Source organism: Oryx dammah, unplaced genomic scaffold (assembly GCF_014754425.2).
Source record: "Oryx dammah isolate SB20612 unplaced genomic scaffold, SCBI_Odam_1.1 HiC_scaffold_11050, whole genome shotgun sequence".
In the NCBI taxonomy this organism is placed as follows: domain Eukaryota; kingdom Metazoa; phylum Chordata; class Mammalia; order Artiodactyla; family Bovidae; genus Oryx; species Oryx dammah.
This window is the reverse complement of record NW_024080444.1, coordinates 10,149,820-10,166,680: the sequence shown is the minus strand read 5'-3', so window position 1 is coordinate 10,166,680 and position 16,861 is coordinate 10,149,820. Positions and strand designations below refer to the sequence as shown.

Here is a 16,861-nt window from a genome sequence, read left to right as displayed (position 1 = left end):
TGTTATTCTTAATATTTTAATAACCTCTTTTATTGAAATTATGTGACTTTTTATTTTTGCAAAAGAAATTAAGTTTTTACATCATGGCAGCCTTGGCCCTTGCCGCTTGCCCAGAAGAAATTGATGCCAACATATTATTAATATTTGCCCATTAATGGAAAGAATTTTAGTAGGGAATCTCATAGGACCTTTTTTTCCCTATCACTTTATCACGTGTTTGGCTTTTGTTTTGTTTCCAGTAAGATTTACTGGAGAATAGTGGAAACATTTATTCTGTCAGTTCTAAAATATAAGTTTTATTTTCTAAAGGTTTTTATGTCCTTTATCCTATTTAGTCCTCTGAGCAGTTCTGGGTGGGTACCTCAGGCTTTCCCAAAGGAAGACTGGGAGCTCTGGAAATCGCAGTGATTTCTGCCCTCGGCAGCGGCAGAGCTGGAGCCATACTCTGGGTCATCTGCCGTCACTCTTTCTCCTCTTCCCTCACCCCTTTAGACCCGCAGGTCTAGTCATGTCAAGGGATTCAGCCTAAGTTATTCCTGAAAGGTAATATCAGTCAGAAACAAAGATGAGACTTCTTCAGATGTAGGAATTTCAGAAGAATAGTTCGTTCCTAAATTTGCAAGCTCATTCAATTTAAAAATGATTCCTATAATATGGTGCTCATTTGTTACTTCAGATTCATTGCCTCAATAATGACTTTTAAATAGGAGGACTCTATTATTAGAGTGATTGGACTGAAGTCTGATTGGACTAGGGTTAAGAGATTGCATCACTATAAATAGAGTGAGATAAAATATTTTACATAATTTGAACTTTTATGAGGTCTCATAAGTTGGGACCTAGGATCTTTTCTAGAAGGATACTTAACTTTGAACAGTTTCCAAATAGCAAGCTTCCTGCTGTGGGTTTTAAGTTATAGAATGGCTGTCTTGGGGAGTTTCGGAATTAAGTGATTTCCCCCGATACTTTTCAGTTATATTACCTGAGGCACAACTTCATTAACTGCCCCATCAAAAATTTTCCTGACCCAAAAGCTCAAGTGAGTAAGATCAGTACGTTGATTATATTGTCATCTAAAGACTATAATGAAAACAGAACAATAATGAAAATACTAGGCATGGTTATCTGTGAGGCCTTGGCATAATTACTGGGGAGGGCCTTTTTGGTATACAAAAATAAATTTAATGTCCCATGAGGAAGTTGAAATGGATTTAAAGACACTGCCGTTTCATCGTGATTGCAAAAACTGTGGGTCCAATCACTGATATTTAGTGTTTTATTATGAGAAAAGTTTATGAGAAAAATAGTTTGTAAAAATTGTAAACAGTTGTGAATTAGACTGCATTAATAAGTGATTGGTAAGTTTTGATAAAACTAGAATCTTTTCCTGTCATTTTAACTTTTATCCCAGTGACTCAACTTTTTCTGTCTCCGTTACCAGCCATGTTGTGTTATTGTTATAAAACTATATTATTCCAACAATTTTACCAAAGTTTGGATAAATATTTTTAGCTGTTATTCTTTGTTTAAAATTCCCCATCAGCATAAGAGGTTGATATTTAGTTGAAGAAGCAGTAGAAGCACAATGATCTGTGACTTAGAATAACGCTAAGGATTTTTCCAAAATTAGAGTTGGGTTTTCAGGAAATGATGTATCACATGCCAAAATTGAATGGGGCTGAAAGAGGGATGACAGAAGATACATTTTGTTAATGGTGTCTTGAGATGATGGCTGATGTTTAATGACTTAAGTAATGTGCAAATAAACAAGCTAAAAACCAGAAAACCCCCCAAACTAAATAGTGTTCCAAGGATGGAAAGCATGCTGCAGATCATATGCTTTGAATCAATGATGTTTTTTTTCACTAACAGCTGATGGGAGTAGGTCCTTAATTCTCTGTCATTTGGCATAATTTTATACTAATATTTATATAGAACCACATTTTGCTAGTATTAATCTTGGATAATTAATCATGGATCTGTATAAATATATATATGTGTGTGTGTATGTGCCTTGGATACTTATTGCTTTCTTTTTTAAATTTCTAAGCGAGTTAAAATATACAGTGTAATAATTTTGGCAGATGATGGTTTGATCAGTAAATGTTATCTTTATGAGTTTATTAATGTTTGTCTTTTTTCCCCCTTCTCTCTCTTCCCTGTTTTTAGGGTGTGGATGAATGGAACATAGCTCGCCTAAACACGGTCTTGGATGTGGTTGAGGAAGAGTGTGGTATTTCTATTGAGGGTGTAAACACCCCTTATCTATATTTTGGCATGTGGAAAACCACATTTGCATGGCACACCGAGGATATGGACCTCTACAGCATTAATTATCTCCACTTTGGAGAGCCCAAGTCTTGGCAAGTTGCATGTTTAATATTCATTTGCTTTGGAATTGTGAGATCTGGGCAATAGGAACCCTTTGAAGATGGTTTTTTTTTTTCCCCCTTTTCTGGCAGATTCAGATTTATATGAGCTGTAAGAAAGTTCCTGACCATAACAATTAATTATTGCAGAGTCTTCCACTCTGCCTAGGGTTTTGCTCAAAACCATAAAGCTAATGGTGATTTGTATATCCAAATTTGGCCTACATACCATTTTGTGGGTCATGGATTGATATGTATTTTAGTCTCAAAGAATTTGGCATCTTGAACTTCTCTGAGCATTTGCTGGAAGGTATGGGGAACCTAAGTTAGGAGTGAAAATTCACTTCCTAGATGTACCTAGTGATTTTCTGGTCTAATCTCTGAATAAATGACAGATTCTATTTAGTATGTGGTGAGTAGAGGGATAGGAGGCATGAATCAGGAGACCTGTTACCACCTTTTTGGTGGTGGATATGGGGAGAAGAATAAGAATATGAATGTGTGTTCTTGATTTGCAATTACCTGTGTCATCTTTCTGAGCAATGATTTTAAGATTTATTGTTCTGTATAATGCATCATATGGTACCCAGCACAAATTTGTGATTGTTATTCTGTCAGTCACCCTGGAGTTCTTTGTGGTCAGCCAGTTTCATGTTTGAACTTATTTTTGTCAGTTTTAGTCTTAGGAAGGGCTTTCCAGGTGGCTCAGTGGTAAAGATTCCACCTGCCAATGCAGGAGACACGGGCTCAATCCCTGGGTTAGGAAGATCCCCTGGAGAAGGAAATGGCAACCCACTCCTGTATTCTTGCTTGGGAAATCGCGTGGACAGAGGAGCCTGGAGGGCTATGTTTCGTAGGGTCACAAGAGTCAGACACGCCTGAGTGACTGAGCACAGTCTTAGGAGAGCTTAAATATCAGTTCTATTTTTTTTTTTTTATAATACACATATGTGGAGAGTAATTCACAGACAGAAGCATACGAGGTATCAACTTGGCAAGCCAGGAAATACTGAATATGCTCTTTCTGCTGGTTGCGAACATGATAGGATGCTCTTCAGGTGCTTGTGTCAGCCCAGTAGCTTTCTTGCCTCCAATTTAAAGGTAATGGACTCTTTTCAAGTTCTCCTGCTGATCAGGTTTTGAGTGCAATGTATAATTTCTGTCCACATCTTGCTATTACTTGCCCTTGAGGTTTCATCATTTGGTGAAGTGTGAAGTTGTAAGCTTTCTCCAGCAAATTCAAATACAGCAAAAGTTCATAATGATCAAAAATGACATTTAATCAGCAGGAAAGCTTTTGGTGGAAGGGCAAAGCTCTTAGGACCCAGAAAAAAATCCAGGCGTTTTCTGATTTGCGATGGAGTTTTATGATCTGAGAAAAATTTAGTGAGAAGTTTTTTAAATCATTTTTAATAGTACTTACACATTTTGTTTGGAAATTTTTAGCATTCTACTCTCTTAATGGAATATATAAAATGTGAACATTTTTAATAGATGGTCTAGGAACTAGACTTTTGACAGAATGGGATGGAAAGATGATTTCTTACACAAGTGTTTGTTGGGGACCAGCTTGTGAGCACACGCTCTAGGCCTGTGAGTCGTCTTTCTTCAGCACCACGGTAGTCTTTTGGAGTGTCATCCTTCAGTACTTTTGGGAATCAACTTTGAGAGACTCAGAGAAATATTTTAAACAATGTGTAGGCTCCTGGGCAGTTTCTTAGCTGCATAGTTATTCCCGTGGTCTTTCTGTTACTCACTTTTGTTGTGAGTAAAATAGGCAAAATTGGTAAATTCAGCATGTTGTATATAAGGCAATTATATACTTCCTTTAAGAAATCTGGTTAGGGGTTTCCCTGGTGGTCCAGTGGTTAGGACTCTGTGCTTCCACTACAGGGGGCACAGACTGTCCCTGGTTAGGGAACTAAGATCTTGCAAGCCTCATGGTATGGCAAAAAAAAAACAAAAAAAAAACCCTGAAAAGTTAGTAAAAGTTAGCAAAACTTTTCCGTAGATTTGGAGAAATTCATGACAATCATGACGATGCCTGGGACATTTTAGTATTGGAGGAGTTGAAATGAAGTCTCTGCTTTCTTATTAAGAAAAGTGATTTTTTTCCCCTTCTCTCTTGGGCCAAGACTTATCTCCTAAAGATTGCTTGGGCATCTTTGGTGGCTCAGATGATAAAGAATCTGCCTGCAATGCAGGAGATGCAGGTTTGCTCCCTGGGTTAGGAAGATCCCCTGGAGAAGGAAATGGTGACCCACTTCAGTATTCTTGCCTGGGAAATTTCATGGATAGAGGAGTCGGTGGGTTATAGTGCATGAGTAGCAAAGAGTCGGACACAACGGTGATTAAACAACAACAAAGATTTCTTAGAGTAGAATATTCTGTTGGGGATATGACTGATTCTAGAGTCTTGTCTTTGGAAGAGGGCCACGCTGTTCATGAGTGAGGATAAGTACACTGGATTCCAAAGCATTTCTTTCTCTCAGAGTATCTCTTTCTTTCTAAATACAGAAAATGTATTTTCTGTATTAACTTATTCTATTTGTTTTTAAGCATATAGACTCCATTATATGCATTAAGAATAGATTTATACTATCACTATTACCTTTAACCTTGGCCATTATTTATAATGGTAAAATAATAAAACATAGCAGTGAATTATGACAGTTAATCTACATTCCATTTTCTAAGATAGCTACTGTAGGAAAAGAGCGATATAAATGACTCTAAGGATAGTCCCCAGTATGCTTATGAATGATTATATTAGCTCAGCATAAATAATTTTGAGGTAAACTTTATTATCATAAAGTTTCCCTGGTGGCTCAGATGGTAAAGAGTCTGCCTGCAATGCAGGAGTCCCAGGTTCAGTCCCTGGGTTGGGAAAATCCCCTGGAGAAGGAAATGGCAGCCCACTCCAGTATCCTTGCCTGGAGAACTTTTTGGACAAAAGAGCCTGGCGGGTTACAGTCCACGGGGTCACAAAGAGTCGAACACAATTGAGCCGCTAACACTTTCACTTTTCTTATTATTAACATTCACCTCAGTAACCATCATAATATATTTGAAGTAAGCTTTGCAAGGTGGCAGAAGCATACAAATTCATGTAAATATTGGGAGGTGGGCAGTTGTGTGGCAGACTCAGACTCAAGCAGAGCAGACAGGGCTGTGGTTCTCACTCTGCTACTGATGTGTGGCTTTGGGCAAAGAGCTTACTTCTGTGGGCCAGTTTCCTCACCTAGAAAATGACAAGGTTAATCAGGATGCACTCCAGTGCTCTAATTCTGTCATTTGTGATAAGAGGAACACAGGTACTTTACCCAACGTACAAAACGAGAGGATGCGGAGGTGACATGAAGTTGGGGGGGTGTGTGTGTGTGCACGGGCGCGTGCAGGCATGTGCGCTTGCTGGTTTCCTTTTCTGGTGTCCTCCCCTTGTTGAGTTGCCTTTACTCTCCTCCAGGGGTGCCCTATTCATGCTTGACATCTCTGCTCCTGGCAGTGTGTCTTCCTCCTGTCTGGTTTTATTGCCTGGCGTTCAATTTCAGTGACCTTCTCTTCTTCAGTTTTCTCCTTAGGCACCAAGTTCTGGTTACAGGTATTACAAAGACTGTAAAATTCTCTCCTTACTTCCATGACTGTGCTTGCTACTCTTCTTTGCCCTTGTGTTCCTTAAATTTTGCCTCAAGGCTTTCTGGACCATGTGTTGCCCCACCTTAGGCTTCCGTCTTTGCACCTTTCAAGTGATTGTGTGACCATTTCTGCTGCCCCTTTCCTATGCCTGCTTTGAAGTTTGGGGGCTGTGTTTTTCCCTTTGAAATTGTCAGCACTTAACACAGGATCTGGCTAGAGGTTTGATGCTCTGTTAAGTAATTCTCATTTTGAATCAAGAGAGTATTAAATTGTTTTGGATCAGTCTGTTCAAGAGTAGACAGGATAATATGTAAAATGTTTTATAAAGATTCTTGACTCCAGTGTAATTATTAAGAACACCAAGCTTCCAGAGATTTCTGAGTAGCTGCTGATAGGCCTGGCTCCAGGTAGAAGCCATGAGACATGGTTTACTGGGTACAACATGTAGCAGCTTTTGCCGAGTAAGTGTTCATGAACACGGGTATGTACTGAAGAGACTTTAGAGGAGCTAATTATTTATTTGAACATTTCTAGAATGAAGGTTTAAGGAAAAAGAGAACGCTTAAAGTAGGCAGCTAGAAAACTGCTATGGCAGTCAGTGGTAGCGTATTTATTTTCTTGGAATTAATATTGACTTTGGAGCCAGAAGACCTGTTTTAAAAATCCCAATCTGTCACTTGCCAGCTGAATGACTTAGGGCAAATCACTGTACTCCATTCATCATGAATTTCTCTAACTGCCAAACAGAGGCGTGATTTATTCTCTATCTTAATAGTATTGCTTCGAGGGTCCTGGGAAATACTTTGTATCAGTTCAGTTCAGTTCAGTTGCTCAGTCATGTCCTACTCTTTGCGACCCCATGAATCGCAGCACGCCCGGCCTCCCTGTCCATCACCAACTCCCTGAGTTCACTCAGACTTGCGTCCATCGAGTCCGTGATGCCATCCAGCCATCTCATCCTCGGTCGTCCCCTTCTCCTGCCCCCAATCCCTCCCAGCATCAGAGTCTTTTCCAATGAGTCAACTCTTTGCATGAGGTGGCCAAAGTACTGGAGTTTCAGCTTTAGCATCATTCCTTCCAAAGAAATCCCAGGGCTGATCTCCTTCAGAATGGACTGGTTGGATCTCCTTGCAGTCCAAGGGACTCTCAAGAGTCTTCTCCAACACCACAGTTAAGAAGCATCAATTCTTCGGCGCTCAGCCTTCTTCACAGTCCAACTCTCACATCCATACATGACTACTGGAAGGAACTATTCAAATATTAGTAGTTACTGTTGTCTTAATAACTTTATAAAAATAAGTAATTTTTTGGTCATAGTAATTACTTAGAGCCTGAACTTGGCATGATGTGAAGGATCAGTAAAATAAAAGTTTCTTTCCCAAGCATCATGTATGACAGTGTTAATTCCTGTGAGATACAGAATTTAGATGGTGACTTGAATCTCTGTCTTTGAGAAACTGTGTCCAAATACAGCAAGTAAGATAGTTTCAGATTTACTCTGTTGAGAATGAGAGAGGTAAAGTTTAAGGGGACTTGTCTTAAACTATGAAAAGATCTCAAGTCAGGAGAGAAGTTTCTCCTGGAAGTTTTTTGAAAAATTAAGGATGGGCTGAAGCATTTTGGACTTGGCTAAATTTTACTCAGTAAACTGTGCAGTTTTGTTAAATGTAGCAATAAGAAAGTGTCAGATTATTCAGTGTGATATATCTTAATTCCTTGCTTTTTCTTTACATCAATTTGTTTAGTGCTGTGTAATATTTTAAGTGCACAGATTTTTGCCCCAGAGTCTTGTGTTTTTGAGTTCTGGCATTGCTTTTTACTGAGACTATCACCAAGGGAAATTATTGCATAACCCTATGCCTCCTTTTTCTTATTTTATTTTAAAATTTTATTTATTTATTTGATTGCCCTAGTTCTTAGTTATGTTACATGGGATCTTTGATCTTCGTTGCAGCATAAGAGATCTTCAGTTGTGGCATGTGGGAGCTTTATAAATATTTATAAATTGAAGCATTAATAAAATTAACTGCATAAGTTATTCTGATCATTTAGGCATATCTATGTTATATATTTTTAGATAATATATGTTAAAAGGTTTAAAAAATTGGAACTATACCCCCCAGATATGGTATTAATTTTGTACTCAGCTGCTATCTGTATTTGTAGAGAGTCAGAGATAACAGGAAGCAAATATTTTTATTGGTCAAATGGATGATATTTTAGTTAGACCTCAGCCTGACTTGGAGAAAAACATAGCCACACTGGTGTACACACATACATCTCTGCAGTCCAGACAGTGAGTCCCAAAGACCCCTGCTTAACATCGAGTTCTCTGAGGAGAGTGTCAGGGAGGTCTGGTGCTTGTGATTTTGAAGGTAAATCTCAACACGTTTTCCTGAAGTGATGAGATGCAGTGTCTTGTCACTCACTGACTGATGACTGTGGGTTCTCATACAGGAACTCTAAACTTGTATTAAGTACCTTTGATACCCCTGATAAGCATAGCAGGAGCTTGTAAATTCCTTCAGGATTCTTATTTCCTTGTAACTACTTTTTCACTTAAAGCCACCACCATCACCACCTACAAGATCTCCAGTAAACCATTTAAATGAAAAGAGACTGTTGAATCAAATCCTAACTCTTAGGGAAAAATCAGAAGGTTAATGCAAAAATTTATTTACCGTGTAGTTCATGGAAAACAAGGATTAGTGATGCTGCTGCTGCTGCTGCTAAGTCGCTTCAGTCGTGTCCGACCCTGTGCGACCCCATAGACAGCAGCCCACCAGGTTACCCCGTCCCTGGGATTCTCCAGACAAGAACACTGGAGTGGGTTGCCATTTCCTTCTCCAGTACATGAAAGGGAAAAGTCAAAGGGAAGTCGCTCAGTCGTGTCCGACTCTTAGCGACCCCATGGACTGTGGCCTACCAGGCGCCTCCGTCTATGGGATTCTCCAGGCAAGAGCACTGGAGTGGGTGCCATTGCCTTCTCCATTAGTGATGCTAGCCTTGCTAATTACTCTACTGGATATAGTGGTTCACAAATGTTACCTAACTTACTTATCTTTATTCCTCTGTATTTCTCTTCATCCTCTTCAAACTGTTTAGAAACCACTTTGTAGAAAATATATGTTACTTAATATTTGTGTAATAAAAAATTTTCTTTGACTTGAGCATATAGGAAGGCAGCTTTTTTTTTTTTTAATTGCACTTCTGCAAGTAGGCTGGCAAATAACTGTTACTTCTGTGACACCGAATGTGTTCATTGCTTGTAAGCTTACTTTTTAAGGTGTAGAGCTTGACTAGGATGATGAAGTATGTTCTCTATCTTTGGTGACTGCAGTTCATTTCATGTGTGCCTCTTTTGTGTGCCAGGAATTGTGCTAATCAGTTTAAGAAATCATCTCAGGTAAGCCAGACAACAGGTGTTTCAGGTAGGTGTTTTTTTGCCCCATTTTTAAACTAAGGACTCTCAAACTGACTTTCAGAGCCTTAACTTCTTTATCTGGGGGACTAGTGAGTCTTGCAGCTGGGATTTTAACTTGATTTAATAAAATCTTCCTGTTGATTTAAAGTGAAAAAGGAACAGTGAAGATGAAGGAATAGGCAAGAAGAAAGAGTGCTTTTTTTTTTTTTTTTTTTTTAGTAGCACCAGCTTTCTTTTAATGGGATTTTCTGCAGAACCAAAAGAGAAACCAGCCTCTTACATTTTGGGACAAAACTATGGCATAAGAGAGATTTTCAGAAGGGTAAAATGTGGCTGGATTCCAATCATGTGATAATTGATAGCAGTTATTCAGTTGGGAGGACCATTGTAGGTGACAGTGGGAGAAGCCACTGGCCCAGCTTTATTTGCCAGATTTGTTCTCTAGATAGCTTTTGGAAATCTGCTTGAAATCAGAAAATCCCACATTTTAGAAAGAATGTGTTTTACCTTGAGGATTTTGTCTTCCTCAGGGAATGAGTAATAATTTTTTATTTAAATGTCTGTTCACATTCAGTTCCCTCAAATGAAGCTTTGGAAAAAGCTAGTTTGTCCCTGTTGAGAGCTAAGAGTGCTTTATCTATCAGACCTTTCCAGTGAAGTGGATGAACCTAGAGTCTGTTTTACAGAGTGAAGTAAGTCAGGAAGAGATAAACAAATACCATATGTTAACGTATATACATGGAATCTAGAAAAATGGTACTGATGAACCTGTTTGTAGGGCAGCAGTAGAGATGCAGACATAGAAAACAGATTTGTAGACATGGGGTGGGAGTGGGAAAGAGAGGGTAGAACGAATGGAGAGAGTAGCATGGAAAAATACACATTACGATATGTTACATAGATAGCCAGTGGGAATTTGCTATATGAGGCAGGGAGCTCAACTTGGTGCAGTGTGACAACCTGCAGGGATGGGATGGGGCGGGAGGTGGGAGGGGGGTTCAAGAGTGGGGGAACATATGTATACCTATGACTGATTGATCTTGATGTATGGCAGAAACCAATACAACAGTGTAAAGCAATTATCCTACAATGAAAAATAAATTGAAAAATAAAGCCTATCGGATAAGAACTGCCAGGATGAGGACCAGCCTAACTCCTGAAGGCTATAACACAGTCCTCTTTACTCTTTCTAGTACTCCTGGTCAGTTAGTTTTTATACTTCATAAATTTCTTCATGTTATTTGGATTCCTTTTTACATAAAAATATAATAATGTCTGCATTGAATTTCTTTGGATTGAAAAGGTTTTGTTGAAATTGTCTTGGCTACTAGAAATACAAACTAAAAGTTAGGTTAGCCAAAAAGGAGAATTTAGTTGACTCATGCATTCACGAATGGACAGAAACAGCTGGAACCCTTAGAAGTTGCCAGGCTGTGTTGGATCCTGGGCCTCACTTCTCCTTGTGTGTTGCCTTCAATTTTCTCCCTGGCTTCTGTATTCCTCCCTGTGTCATCAGGCATGAAAGCTGCCTGAAGGGGAGGGCCGCGAATTTTCCTGGCATGGATTCTCTTCCAGTCTCTTGTGTAATCAATGAGGCTCAGGCCAAGGGTCGGAAAGTATTGTGATTGTCCTGGCTTGGTCACAGGCCTGCCTTTGTGGTGGTGAGGGCAGAGACATGAAGAATGGCAGCCCCCATCAGAATTCCATGTTTGTATTTGGAGGAGAGGGTGGACGCTATTACCTGAATTTTGCTGCGCAATGGGAGTAAAACCCAGTCTCCTATAGTTAACAGACAAAGAAAAGTCCCAAATAAGTTAAGATATTTGCTTAAAAATCTTAGGAAAACTGGTTCAGTTAACTTCAGTTCAGTTCAGTCCAGTCGTGTCTGACTCTTTGCAACTCCATGAATTGCAGCACACCAGGCCTTCCTGGCCATCACCAACTCCCAGAGTTCACTCAGACTCACGTCCATCGAGTCGGTGATGCCATCCAGCCATCTCATCCTTTGTCATCCCCTTCTCCTCCTGCCCCCAATCCCTTCCAGCATGAGAGTCTTTTCAACTCTTCGCATGAGGTGGCCAAAGTACTGGAGTTTCAGCTTTAGCATCATTCCTTCCAAAGAATACCCAGGACTGATGGAGCTCTTATTTTCTGTGAGATTTGAAAAGATGTCCTTTGGAGTATTTCCTTAAGATGAAATAATATATATATATTTAGGATATTAAAGTTATTAAAATGTATGCTTGTTTAACTTATTGTAAAAGCATTTCTAGCAATTGATCACTGACTTTTACTTGAAGCAGAGGCAGTTGACACAGTCCTCTTTATACACTGAACTGAAAACTAAAGAATATATAGTTTATAAGTTTCTTTTTCTGACGACTTGAACCAACATTGCCCTCTTTTCTTATGATTTATATATTAAATATCTTAACAGTCAGTTTTACCACGTTGGTATGTCCTGTTCTTTTAGAACTTTTTTTTTTTTTCATTGATTTGTGTCTTTTGATTTTGTCTCCTCAAGGAGACTTTTGGCTTCTTGAGAGCAGCCCCACAGCACCTTGGTAAGGCTCATCACCACAGGCTCATCAGTTCAGTTCAGTCCAGTCACTCAGTCGTGTCTGATTCTTTGCGACCCCATGAATCGCAGCACACCAGGCCTCCCTGTCCATCACCAACTCCTGGAGTTCACTCAGACTCACGTCCATCGAGTCAGTGATGCCATCTAGCCATCTCATCCTCTGTCGTCCCCTTCTCCTCCTGCCCTCAATCCCTCCCAGCATCAGAGTCTTTTCCAGTGAGTCAACTCTTTGCATGACTTGGCCAAAGTACTGGAGTTATCAGCTTCAGCATCATTCCCTCCAAAGAAATCCCAGGGCTGAGCTCCTTCAGAATGGACTGGTTGGATGTCCTTGCAGTCCAAGGGACTCTCAAGAGTCTTCTCCAACACCACAGTTCAAAAGCATCAATTCTTCGGTGCTCAGCTTTCTTTACAGTCCAACTCTCACATCCATACATGACCACAGGAAAAACCATAGCCTTGACTAGATGGACCTTAGTTGGCAAAGTAATGTCTCTGCTTTTGAACATGCTGTCTAGATTGATCATAACTTTTCTTCCAAGGAGTAAGTGTCTTTTAATTTCATGGCTGCAGTCACCAGCTGCAGTGATTTTGGAGCCCTCCAAAATAAAGTCTGACACTGTTTCCACTGTTTCCCCATCTATTTCCCATGAAGTGATGGGACCGGATGCCATGATCTTTGTTTTCTGAGTGTTGAGCTTTAACCCAACTTTTTCACTCTCCTCCTTCACTTTCATCCACAGGCTCATAGACGTGTTTAATTGCTGAAGCAGGTTTTTTGGGGGATCTGCTCCCTTGTATGTCATACCTGTATAGCACCATGCTGCTTTCAGGCTTTATTGATCTTTTTATAATATTCTTTTTGGTTTCTTATGGGTAAATATTATAAAATTAACTTATAAAATAATGCAGTCATGTATCCTGTGTGATGTCTTGAATACAGTCAACCTGATACATAGGAAATTTTTAGACATTAACAAAAAACTGTTAGAAACTTTTACACATTTTACTACATTTTGATTTTCAATGATAGTAACAGATTTGATAGCTTACCAGAGAGAAATCCACAGACTGTACACACCAAATTTAATACAACCAGTTGTTACAAATCCAACCTTCTTTCCTTCCTCCAAGTGACTAATATGAGGCTTCATGCATGACGCTTCCAGAATGTTATTTTATAATGTATATTTCTGAGTGTATAATGCATCTAGTCATGTGATGTTTGAAATGATCTGACCAGAGACAAAATAGGCCCATATAACAATCTTCCTTGAAGTGTGGTTAAAAAAAAGTGAATGTTCTTTGAGAAGGCGTTATACATCAACAAGGGCTTGAGTTAGATGAGTTGCTGTCATCATCTTTGCTCCTCTAAGTTACCTCTCAGCCCACTTGAGTGAAGAAGATTAATATAATCTAGGGAATGTCACATGTTGGTAGAAACATGTGGCCATTTGCTATCCCTCTTTTCCTAATTTTACTGAGACATAATTGACATACATCACTCTGTAGGTTTAAATCATTCAGTGCAGTGGTTTGATTTACATATATTGTGAAGTGATTGCCACAGTTCAGGTCAATTCAGTCGTTCAGTCGTGTCTAACTTTTTGTGACCCCATGGACTGCAGCATGCCAGGCCTCCCTGTCTATCACCACCTCCTGGAGTTTACTCAGACTTACTGTCTGTTGAGTTGGTGATGCCATCCAACCATCTCATCCTTTGTTGTCCCCTTCTCCTTCCGTCTTCAATCTTTCCCAGCATCAGGGTCTTTTCCAGTGAGTCAGTTCTTCATATCAGGTGGCCAGAGTATTGGAGTTTCAGCTTTAACAACAGTCCTTCCAGTAAATATTCAGGACTGATCTCCTTTAGGATGGACTGGTTGGATCTTTTTGTAGTCCAAGGGACTCTCAAGAGTCTTCTGCAACACCACAGTTCAAAAGCATCAATTCTTCAGCGCTCAGCTTTCTTTATAGTCCACCTCTCACATCCATACATGACTACTGGAAAAACCATAGCCTTGACTAGACGGACCTTTATTGGCAAAGTAATGTCTCTGCTTTTTAATATGCTGTCTAGGTTGGTCATAACTTTTATTCACAGGAGCAAGTATCTTCTAATTTCATGGCTGCCGTCACCATCTGCTGTGATTTTGGAGCCCCCCAAAATAAAGTCTGTCACTGTTTCCACTGTTTCCCCATCTATTTCCCATGAAGTGATGGGACCAGATGCCATAATCTTAGTTTTCTGAATGTTGAGTTTTAAGCCAACTTTTTCACTCCACTTTCACTTTCATCAAGAGGCTCTTTAGTTCTTCACTTTCTGCCATAAGGGGGGTGTCATCTGCATATCTGAGGTTATTGATATCGCTCCCAGAAATCTTGATTCTAGGTTGTGCTTCATCCAGTCTGGCATTTCACATGATGTACTCTGCATATAAGTTAAATAAGCAGGATGACAATATACAGCCTTGATGTACTCCTTTCCCGATTTGGAACCAGTCTGTTGTTCCATGTCCAGTTCTAACTGTTGCTTCCTGACCTGCATACAGATTTCTCAGGAGGAAAGTCAGGTGGTCTGGTATTCCCATCTCTTTAAGGATTTTCCACAATTTGTTGTGATCCACACAGTCAAAGGTGTTGACATAGTCAATAAAGCAGAAATGGATGTTTTTTTGGAACTCTCTTGCTTTTTCGATGATCCAGCAGATGTTGGCAGTTTGATCTCTGGTTCCTCTGCCTTTTCTAAATCCACCTTGAACATCTGGAAGTTCATGGTTCATGTATTGTTGAAGCCTGGCTTGGAAAATTTTGAGCATTACTTTACTAGCGTGTGAGAGGAGTGCAGTTGTGCGGTAGTTTGAGCATTCTTTGGCTTTGCCTTTCTTTGGGATTGGAATGAAAACTGACCTTTTCCAGTCCCGTAGCCACTGCTGAGTTTTCCAAATTTGCCAGCATATTGAGTGCAGCACCTTCACAGCATCATCTTTTAGGATTTGAAACAGCTCAACTGGAATTCCATCACCTCCATTAGCTTTGTCCATAGTGATTGCCACAGTAGGTTCAGCTAATACTCACTTTTGCATATAGATACAATAAAAAGAAAAAAGAAAAAAATTCTTCTTACACTCTAATAAGAACTCTTAGGATTAACTCTCTTAACTTTCCTGTATATCATACAGCATTGTTGTTACAGTTGTCATGTTGTTCATTGCATCCCATGTACTTATTTATCTTATAACTGGAAGTTTGTATCTTTGGAGCATTTTCCTCCAATTCTGCCTCTCCTCGCCTTCTGCCTCTGGTAACCACAAGTCTGATCTCCTTTTCTGTGAATTAGTGTCTTTTAAACAAAAGAAAAAAAATCCGCATGTAAGTGAATACTTCTTTTTTTTAAATTTACGGCTGTGTACTTTTTTTGGTTTGTTTGTTTTGAATATTACTTGAGTTGTCATTGGGTAGCTTGGTTGCTTTGGGTAATGTGCACTTTTGAAAGCCTCTCAATTTTCAAAGAGGTTTCCAACTGTAAAGTAGCTGTGTAGGTAATTTTCCCTTGAAGATTAAACTTCAATCACAAGAAATCTCCTTGAAAATGCTTCAGTACTTTGTTGGAGTTAATTGTGTTAAAACTCTGTAAGCCAGTTGTAGTGGAACTCTTTAAGCTAGTGATACTTTTTCTTATGGATGAAATAATTATCCTTTGAATAAATGATCACTTCAAAAGTATACCATCCTCTGAAGATTTCTCTATATGGTAAGATTGTTTTCCCTTGGGAAAACACTGGTTTTGGTAAATTTTTGATAGGAACAAGTAATTTCTTATGGGCATGTTTTTTATTACCAATTTTTGAAGTTACTATTTTTTTTATTCTTCTTGAAGTAGCATTTTGTTTCTGTTATATTAATGCTTGATTCTGCAATACACTACATCTGTGTTTTGTGATTTTTGGTTTTGTTTGTTGGTTTGTTTCCTGTTTGTTCATTAAATATTTATGGAGTCACCCACCTGTCAGGTACTGGTCCTGTTGCTAGTAATACCATGGTGAATAAGAAAGAATGGTCTTTAGGAAACTTACAGTTTATAAGCATAGCTTTTAGTACCCCCACACTCCATTGATTTTCTAGCAGTAGCATAACACTTGTTCTTAGCAAAATTTTATTGGATTCCAAGTCTTACGTGAATCAAATTCTTACTCTGAGTATTCATGCGTAAACCAGAAAGAATTTTCCTGTGATGGGTCCTCACTTCGGAAAACACTGGCCTAGCATGGAGGTTCTCAAACTTTCCACAAATGAAAATTTCTTCAGAAGGTCAAATTATATAAAATTTGAAAACAAAGGCAGAGATGACCTGCCTGAAATGTGTGTCATGAAACTCTCTCAGCAGCTCCTTCCTTCAGGTCCCCTTGGGAAACCCTGATGTCCTGTGGGATGCCACAGAAAATGGGAAATCCGCCACCTCGTACTCAAAAACCACTTCACTAGTGAATGTATTGTTTGTTGAGTACTTTGAAGAGATCAGTATTAAAACATAAAGATTTCTTTAATATTGTCTATAGTTGATATCAACTAATACTTTATAATACCTTTTTCTCGATGCAGTTGTCTCACTTATGACGGCCTACACATGTGGCTGCTAGATATTATTTTTTCTATCTAATTGTTCTGTCAGGAAATGGGCCACAGATGGCATAGGGTGAGGCCAAGCTCTGGCTGAATTCCTTTTCTCAGGGGCTTTTTATCTTGTCCCTTAGGGCCTCAGGTCAAACACCTCATCCTCCAGGTCATAGTTAGAGATGCCCAGCTTGCATTTGCAGGTCGAATGCTTAAGTGACACCTCCTTACAAACACATG

General features: G+C 39.3%; 1 protein-coding gene across 3 annotated transcripts in view; it reads left to right on the top strand.

Moving 5' to 3' along the window:
• The window catches only part of LOC120860208 (lysine-specific demethylase 4C), a 404,469-nt gene that overhangs the window by 67,642 nt on the left and 319,966 nt on the right, over positions 1–16,861 (top strand). For all 3 annotated transcript variants that reach the window (XM_040235989.1, XM_040235987.1, XM_040235988.1), the window contains exon 5: positions 2,170–2,363. In XM_040235989.1, the coding sequence (XP_040091923.1) occupies positions 2,170–2,363 (194 nt within the window). The remainder of the gene's footprint in view (positions 1–2,169; positions 2,364–16,861) is intronic.